At 37.2% G+C, this 9397-nt stretch overlaps 1 protein-coding gene across 8 annotated transcripts in view; it reads left to right on the top strand.

The window, feature by feature from the left end:
• cadm1a (cell adhesion molecule 1a) overlaps positions 1-9397 on the top strand; it is a 394751-nt gene that overhangs the window by 198137 nt on the left and 187217 nt on the right. Inside the window, exon 1 of one of the 8 annotated variants that reach the window (XM_014003962.1) lies at positions 6983-7013. The exons of the other annotated variants lie outside the window; for them this stretch is intronic. Within the exon in view, the coding sequence (XP_013859416.1) occupies positions 6998-7013 (16 nt within the window). The 5' untranslated portion in view covers positions 6983-6997. Of the gene's footprint in view, positions 1-6982; positions 7014-9397 lie in introns of those variants that run through there. 8 annotated transcript variants of the gene reach the window in all.

Below are 9397 nucleotides of genomic sequence, written 5' to 3' on the forward strand. Positions count from 1 at the left end.
ATAATTATATTTCCGTCCAATTCTAATACAAATTTTTAGTGAACGTTTACATTGTCGCAAAAAAAAAGCAAATTAGGCGTATTTCCATTTATTGGTTTGGCCATTAACTTGGAAATTCTAAATACCAACTCAAGCGGGCATAAACGTTATTTATTTATTGATTTATTTATTTTTTGCTAAATTGAGGACCTTTTTCTGAATTTTGCTGTTTCTATCAACCTTTTCTAATGCGATATTTCAAAATGTGCTTTAAAAAATTGTTCATGGAAACATGGCTAATAAGTGACAGCAAATAGTGTGAAACAAGAAAAWGTCTAAAAAGTTCTTGTCAAATCAAATTCTTAAAAAACACAGTCACYATCTGCATAAAGAAACACAGTTTACATTTAGTTATATAGAATTAAAAAGATGCAAATATATATTTACATAGAATTATGTAGAATTAAAAAGATCCAAATAAATTACTTTATTCATGTAAAAATGTTAGTTTCACTACACCGCACCTAACAATGACTCAGCACATTAATTGGCTCAGCAGTTTTATTTTCTTGTATGTTTTATTTTTTTTTTGTCATTTTCTTTTGATGTTTTCCAGCATCTGACAAAACGCATCAGAGTTGCTTTAAACTCTGCCCTCAGCTCAGTGCATTAATGGTTTATGTTACTCCTTTGCATTTAAAACTTTACAGCCATCGATCGGAACATAACAGTGTAACTTTATAGTTCTGCCGAGGCTGAAACATCACCAGTTAGCAGTCGTACAATATACTTTTATGAACACAGTCAGCGTTTGTTTTGTTCCTGCAGTAGTGTACGATTTACCGAGTCAGCATTTTGATGAAGCCTAAAACCAAAACAGATATTTTACCTTTGTGTGACTGGGGTTGCGGGGGGTTTAAAGACACAATGATGGAGTCATTTTTTTTTATGCTTTACTACAGAAAAACTTAACTGGGTGTTTGTTTTCAATTTTTATTTCTTTCCCCCACCTTGCTTGTGCATATGTGGCATTTCTCTGCCGGTGCAGTCCACTCCTGCTTCTTCAGCACATTAATATTTAATAAAGTGGTTAATGAAGTCCTTCTACACACCGGAACGTTAACCGGTAAAGGTGAGGCCAACTGTGAGCTAAAGCATGCTGACAYGTAGGGATGAAATGAAGAATAAATTAAATGAGACCTTCAGGCCAGATTACAKAYGGGAGGAAGATATTTTCATYCTAACCGGACTGGAGGATTAAACCGTGACACCCTTCACTCAAACTCCAACATCTCCTGTGATGCAGCRTCTCAGTGATGCATGCAAAGGCTCAAGGAGAACTTCTAATGACTACGAGAGGCRCAGACATGCAGTATTTAAAAGTAATCTCATGGTAGCTCATTAATATCTTCATTAGCATGTGGCTGAAATGTTGCAAAAGTTAGTGAGGCGATCCGTGTTCTGTTTAACGTGTGAAGGCTTGGGTTAATGCTGGAGTCTTAACGGATTTGACCACACTGTGTTAAACTGTGATGACTTCATGTGTCATCAGCCAGCGTGTTGAATYAGTGTCTTATCCTGCAGCATAAAGGAAGATTAGGAGTTTCCTAATCAGCGTAACTAACCAACACAATAGCAGATGATCTTTAAGTATGCTGTGTCGGGGGAACAGGTGTGGATTAAAGTCTTACCTTCGTTTCGTTGAGATGACCGATTTTTTTTTTATCACGTCTTTATTCAAGTTGGATCAATTGTTCTGGATTTCTGCCTTGTTTRTAACCCTGCTGTGAAAGTTCCAGGACATCCTGTTTTTTTTTTTTTTTTCCTTAGGTTTCAGTATGACTCAACTCCGATTCGTTCCAAATTTTATAATTAGGTCAGGTGGCTTCTCAGTGCTTTGATGTGGGTCTCAGATCTGAGAGCCAGTGTGTGTAATAATCTTGGAAATCCAAGCAGAATTGAGGGAGATGGAAACGTTTCTGGGCTTTAATTGGTAAAAACTTGTGCAAAGAAAAAAAAACGTTCGTAAATTATATCGTGTGGATCTTTCAGGACATTATTTCTCTGCAGATAATTAATGGTATGGTAGATAGGTGGAGTGTTTYATTTCACTGATGTTTGTTTATTTTTATTTCTCAAATCCTGGTTCTGTCTTGTGATAATTGACCAACGATAAAATGTGTCCATAATTACTAGGGGTGCGACAATACATGTATCGGTATTGAATCGTTCAATGCACACTATGTATGGAACAATGCAAATTGTTAAAATTGATTTTATCAGCTTTGTCTTCTGAAGATGCTCTGTGTTGAAGGATCAGTGGATCTGTGTTCGACTACTCCACCCAGGCTGCATTTTTGAGTGCAGATCCACTGAGAAACTTGCTGTTTCAGCAACATTTAATTTAAAAACTGGACTTTTGAGGTTAAACAAATGTTCAGAATTAACATTTATCTTTTTTTTGTATTGAAACAATGACAAACAGTGAGACTAAATCATCAAACCAAACGAAATTGTGAATTTTCTGTATTGTTGCACCCTTAATATTTACATCTTATTGCTCTTGAAAAAAACTTGTGAAAATTGTCTGAAACAAGAAATTGAAATGACGAGCCTTTTATTGTAACTRTCATAAGTTTATAATAAACCGTTCTTTTAATTCTTCAAAACCACTGTAGTAAAATAAATAATGTTGTTTTTGGCCAATTTGACCTAATTTAGGGAACAAAAATGTCACATTTAATCTAAATGCTAAGAAACATTGTAGTCAGTTGCTTAATGGCAAAAAGTTTATTTTTACTGGTAATTTTATGCGATGAACTGCAAAGTTTTCATCATCCATCTGTTTAAAATGTCACCAGGAGAGAAGTGAGGGAGTTTTAATCGTTTATCTAAAACACAGTTTGTAACTTGAATAAAAGGTGAGAATGATGAGAGGGTCGTATAGAAAACAGAAAATGATGTAACCTGATGTTACTTGTGCAGCTTCATATTGTYCTGTCGCTCAGTTCAACAGCTTGTTTATGCCCGTGTTGAAACRTATAATTTTATTCAAAATTCTTTTTACAAAAGTGCTCTGTTAATCAGTCAGAAATAATGTTCCTATTGTATTGCTTCTATATGATGGTAAAAAAAAAAATACAATGTACTGAATTGTTCAGAACACTGACCTGCAAGTCATTGCATAGTAATTAAATCATCCCCTTCTTCTCAGATTCTCTCTGCTCAATTTTACCTTTTTTTCTGTTTATTTCCTCGCACGCAGACTAGAAACGCATCATTGAGTGGAGATGTTCTGCAGCAGTAAAATTAACCCCTCGTTCCCTGCACGGCCCTCGCTCATGAACCGTGCCAAGGCGTGGAGTAATCCTATTTTTGGCTCGTGCGTCTCTGTAAAGGTGCGCGTCGAGGGGGAACGCCGGCACATGCAGACACGTGCGCTGTCAGCTGCGAGGCGTTCTTTAAGTTTTTGCATCTTTTCTGTTATTCCGTCACATCAGTCTCACAGAACAGAGCTCTTGGCTGCTCTCTGTGTCACCCCCCTCCCTCCCCATCTTTTAAAATAAAGACACACCAGCAACCTGGCAAGCGGTAATGGCAATCCAACCGCCTGGCAAAAGMCGTGACTCACCAGAGGTTTCCAAGAACGCCTTGAGCTCGTCAGACAATGGATGCAGTCAGGCTGCTGAGATCTCCTCTCTCATTGGATTAAAGCAGCGGAGATATTAAACCCAACGCTAACAAGTTGGAGAGGATTTCTGCTCCGCCGTTCTGCCTCATCCTTTACCTCTGTTTGATTGTGCTGAAATATTTCTCAAACATCAAGTGTTCCATCCCTTGTTTACTCGTTTCTGCGCCRATGCAAGTAAATGAAGTGCTATGAGATGTCACCTGATGCCTAATTGTGGTATATTTAGTGTGTGGTTGATGGGATGGGTTTCTGGGGCTTCCTGTGACACAAGGTTTGCAATTAGCGCACCATATCAGAAAATAAATGGAGCCAGCTTGAAGCTTGACACACACCTGTTCCCAGCTGTAACCACTCTTGTGCATTTGTTTGCTTGTCATCAGTAATAAATTTCAAAGCTGTTATTGGAACAGTGTCACACTCCTGAAAGGATGTGATCAACACTTGTTTTTTTTAATAAGATTGACATGTAATCCTGTTTAGCAGAAAACTGCTCAGCCTGTTCTACCTCCTTGTTTTTTTTTTTTAATTTTGACATTGTTATCTCTTTTGTTATTCTCTCAAGTACACTCAGTGGGGTATAATCACATGTTGAAATTGACAAAGCGCTGGGAGGAGCCGCTTTTATTAATGTTACCACCGGTCAAAGGAGATTTTTTTGCCTTTGGTTAAAAAGCCTCTCTTTGTACTTTATTGTCTTCTCTTCCCTGCACGTCTTTTTCTTCACTTTCTGTTAATGGTTACAAGTGTCTCTCCKCTAATGGGTTGCCTCGTCCCATTTAGGGTAAGCAGCTGAATGAACAAATTGCTGCTCCATATGTTGCACTTCCAGTGTCCTGTGCCATTCCAAACAAAAGCAGACTTGTCGGCCATGATACAATGGACCCAGTCCCATTTTACTAATGATGTGGTCACATTTTGACTTTCTAATTAAATTGAAATCATAAAAGGAAAAGGATTAGAAAAGGGAGCTTGCTTCAGATCACGAACACTGATCCCGCATGTGCCCAATGACAACTAAAGCAGAGCATTGATTTTCAGTGTGATAAATCTGCTTGTCATACGAGATTTAAGCATGACATAAATATCTTCTTTCAAAGACAAGCAGCTCATCTGATGCAAACAATCTATCACTCTGGGAATTGTGTTCTTGTAGATGTATACATAATTTAGTTAAAAGGTCGAGGTTCTAAAATGTTCAAACCTCCAAAACCCATTGATCAAAAAAAAACAGGAAGTACAGTTTCACCTGGAAATCATTAAACTGATAAAGTGAGTTGTTCCCACCTCCAGGCTTGATCATAATGAGTTCAATTAAAGCAGGTGTTTTACTTTGACCTATTTTGTTTTCAGCTCAGATGCTGTCTAGTTTTACCATGAACAAATTAAAAATATATWTTTTATAAAAACAATTTTAAATATTAGCGTTAGTGATCAAGTCATACCCGTGTATCATTTACTCGTATTGCTAAAGCTTTACTGCAGAAACACACAGGCTATCTTTAGCTCAGACCATTATCTGTAATAATATAATTTGTAATAATATAACAAAGCTGGCTTCCATTAGTCTTGTTAAAACACTCATTAAGCTCCACTGTGCTGCTGCTACACCTCTAATACTTCTGTAGCAGCTTTAAGATGCAGAGCCCTCCGTGGTTCAGGTGGCAGCTCATTTCTTTCAGCAGGACTTTTATTTTGAAGCATGTGAAGCGCACCACATGCGGCCGCYTTGCAAAGTAAAAAGGATCAAGAGGAATTAGTTGATCATAAACAACTGCTGTATGTGTTTGAACATTCTAGGTACATTAACTKGAAATATTTTCTAAAAACGTGTAACATTATTGCAGTTTTTAAAGTTTCTTCACTTTTAGTCATATTCATTTAAAATATGTTATAGTGAAGTTGGCTAGTGGTACCAGTTGATTAAAAGGAGATGTTCAATGATTTATAAAGAAATACACTTGCATATATGAATATTAAATAAATAAAATACCATGTTGATTTAAAGTAACCGCGTTTTTTCACCTCGCCCTCAGTTAWAAACATTTCAAAATAAACTTCTGTCTCATTGCAAATTTTAACGAACTGTGTTCAATGGGGAAAAACCAGTGCATTCACTAGTTAAAATCAATAAAACCAGTCCTGATAAATATTTAAATCACACCTAAAAGATCACATAGACAGGACAGATGTGGTAAAGATTTATTCGGTTAATTTAACATTTGCCAAGTTGTAAATTTTCTGTATATTTATTATACAGAAGATTCAGTAGTGACACAACAAAACAAACTGAAGACAAACCAGTCCTTATCTTAGTTCTATTGGTAATAAAGAGAAAAAAATATTATTTTAATAATTTGAGTTTTCAATAAACACTATCGATGTTTGAGTGTTTGTAGCATTCATACCGTTCATTCACTGCCTTTTATTCAAAGTACATTTAGTTTCATTTTTAACAGATTAAAAAGTATCAAGCCATGTGATATTAAAGTATTTTTAGGCGTTAATCATACGAATAAAGTTCTTGACTCCTTAAAATTGAAGTAATGAGTTTTAACACTTCAGTAAATATTCTACTTCCCAGTTTCAATGACATCTAGAGAATATGTTTAATTAAAAGGCATGATTTGACTTTCGGCTCACTCTGCCCACTGAATGATTATTTTTATTTTATTTCTGATGTCTTTTTAACTTTGTTTAAAAATGCTGGGTTCTCATCAGTGAATAAGAAACATTTGCATATTTCCTGAGCTTTAGACACCGATTCTGTTGGTTCGAAAGTGAAGTCGCATTCACTAAACACATTTAATGAGGACAGTGTCGAGCGAGCRAAGACAGTGAACTGTCACATGATCAGTCAGGTTAGGAACATGTAAGGTTGGGGATACTTTGAACATTTTTCCACCATTAAGGCCGGCTCAAATGCAGTCTTCTAACCAAGTCACAAACTTGTGGCACCTGTAAAGTAGGTGAGGTTGAATACTAATGCCGAATCATATCTTTAATTGCACCTTTACCTGTCAGAACATTCCCTTCTTTCCGTTCAGTGTGAGTCAAGCTGGTCAGCAGAGTGAACAAAGAAAGTTTGCCTTTTGTCACACACATGAAGCAGCTCAGCCCTCTCAAACATTCACAGTAATTACCTTCCCACAATTTCTGCTTTGTGATTCTTGTCTTGTCAATACTGCAGCTGAAATCCATTATTTAATATTTTCTCCTGGTCTTCTTTCTCCCCTCTCTTTTCAGGTGAGTGTCAGGCAACTCGGTGTGGATGATTTCATTCAGCTGTGAACTCCTGCTGCGTTCGCCTTTTTCTTTCAGGCCCCTTGTATGATTCTGCTATCAGGTTTGGAAAAAAAAAAGATCCCCTTTTTTTCCACTGTGATTGGCTGTGATTCAGATCAAAGAGGAAAAGGCAGTGTGTCCGTACAGACAAGCTTCACGCAGCGGAGTTACATGGTGGTCTCTTTTCAGCAGCACCGGTCCTTTTGGATCGGGCCATAGAGAGATAAAAGTCTGCTAGATAAATGTCAGAGGCTTTGGTCTTTGTCAGACATTCATGGTGTTCATTGTCACGGCTTGACTTGATCTCTGTTGACTCTGGTAGCCTGAAGGGACCAAACGGCTACTAAATTTAGGAAACCTTTATTTGGAGTACTTGTTATTCAGCAGTGTGCTCTCCAGCTTTTAGTGTTTACTGCATGCAAGCTGATTACTGATTGCAGTTGCATGGAATTGGGAAGCAATCACTTGTTGAGTATTTTTTTTTTTTTTTGGAAGTCACATGATTTTTTGAGGACACCAAAGTGTTTGTTTTGCTGGTTGGATAGTGTTTGGGAGTGTGTTTCCAGAAATGTCTTTGAACTTTACTGAACTATTTTACCAAGTGATAACTCCACTTTGTTGGAAGGAGTTGAGGTTAAACCAACATCTCAAGCTGGAAAAACCAGAATGGCGCACGCAACCTTTATTAGGGATTTTAATTGTAAAAWATGAGTGGATGAGATGGACACTGGAAATGAGTGGTTTTTGCCGCATTTGAAAGTAATATTTGAATGCATTTCTATCCCATGAGCATCTCTAAAGGGTTACGTTCAGTGGTGGGCAGCACTAATCCAAAAATTAGCTCCGCAATTCCTAAAGTGCTTACGAAAATATTTAGGTCTGCAACTTCAAAACCGCTTATGCCATAGGAATACTAGCGGAAGCTATTTTTAAAGCACAAATTCAATTTGACACTTACTAGCTGGCAACAATTCATGTGCAATATTTTCACAACACTGCCAACTAGTGGTGTATGAACCTTTTTACAGCTTAATCCTACAAGCACCGATTGCTGGGGATGTGATTTCCTGAAACAGACCTTTAGCTCCTGGTGTAAAAATTAAAAAAAAAAGTTTTTGAGGCTTGCTAGTTCGGCTGCTTTGTCTTTTTCTTTTGTTTGTTATAGATTTTTCATTAAAGAAGCTTCAATAAAGTAATTTTAAAACTGTTAATTGGAAAACTGAAGCAATGCATTCTGGGTACATGACGGATTTGATTTGTGACGGGAAACGAAAGCACGGAGTACAGGAAACTATCTTCCCTTCAAAATAAGAGCTTGAATTTTAAAGTTTTCCATGTAGTTGCTCCAGTTGACCACTAGATGTCTGTCTTCATCAGCATAACATCTTTAAATCATTTCTGAGTCGCTAACCCCGTTGGCCGATTGCTTCGACCAATTATGACAAGTATTGAGCTCCAGCTTTTAAACTTTTTTTCTTTAAAAAAGGATCTCCAATTGTAAAGTAAAATAAATAAATACGTATCAAATTTTAGTACGGATTTTAAACGTTAACTGTTTTTTCTGGGACAGGGAGTTCTAAACATTCCCTTCCTGCTACGTAAGCAGACACAAAGCATTGTGGGAAATCAGAACTGTGACCGTAAGCAACAGTAAGCAAGGATGTATACCTTCTCAATAAGTGTGTTCATCTGGGAGGGGTGCTGTTGGATAGATCACGTGTGTTGTGATTCATTTTTCAGCCATAACTTCTGCTGTTCAAGATAATGATGACTGGTAGATAATTAGTTATTAGCGGTACTRCATTTTAATTTTAGAAAGCACAAATACGCTTATGATTTACAAAAATTAGTAAGACCGCTAAAGCGCAAATGAAATATTTAGGTCCTCAATTAGCGGATTTGYGCTTTAGCRGGCTGGTGCCCAYCACTGCTTACGTTAATAAATTAGCATCATGTGGTCATGRGGATAAATTAGACGTTGCATTTTAAAGAGAACTATAAACACATTAGACCTTGTTCTGAAGAACAGTGTTGAAAAATGCATGTGTGGTAGTAACCATTTTTAGGATGCATTACTGATGTAATCAAGCTAAACACTAACCCTGTTTATGGTAATGACCCCTGAGTTTGCCACCAGCACCCCGCAAAGCTCCAGCCCCAACACATCTTTATTACAGACCTGAACACAGCACAGCCAGTTGGAGCTACTAAAAWTTTTAATTGCTTTTAAATTGCATCTGTTTTGCCAGAAAATGTCATCTAGACATGGGAGCTTTCAATAAAACCTCTGAAATATCGATAGCAGGACGTCTGAAGGCCATTATTAAAGAATTCATTGGGGTGTATTGGCATTGTCTTTCTCTTTTTTAACTCTGTCCAATTGGTTTACACATCCATGCACATAAACACACACACACACACACACACACACACACACACACACAC

The sequence above is a fragment of the Austrofundulus limnaeus genome, unplaced genomic scaffold (genome assembly GCF_001266775.1).
Source record: "Austrofundulus limnaeus strain Quisiro unplaced genomic scaffold, Austrofundulus_limnaeus-1.0 Scaffold21, whole genome shotgun sequence".
Classification (NCBI taxonomy): Eukaryota; Metazoa; Chordata; class Actinopteri; order Cyprinodontiformes; family Rivulidae; genus Austrofundulus; species Austrofundulus limnaeus.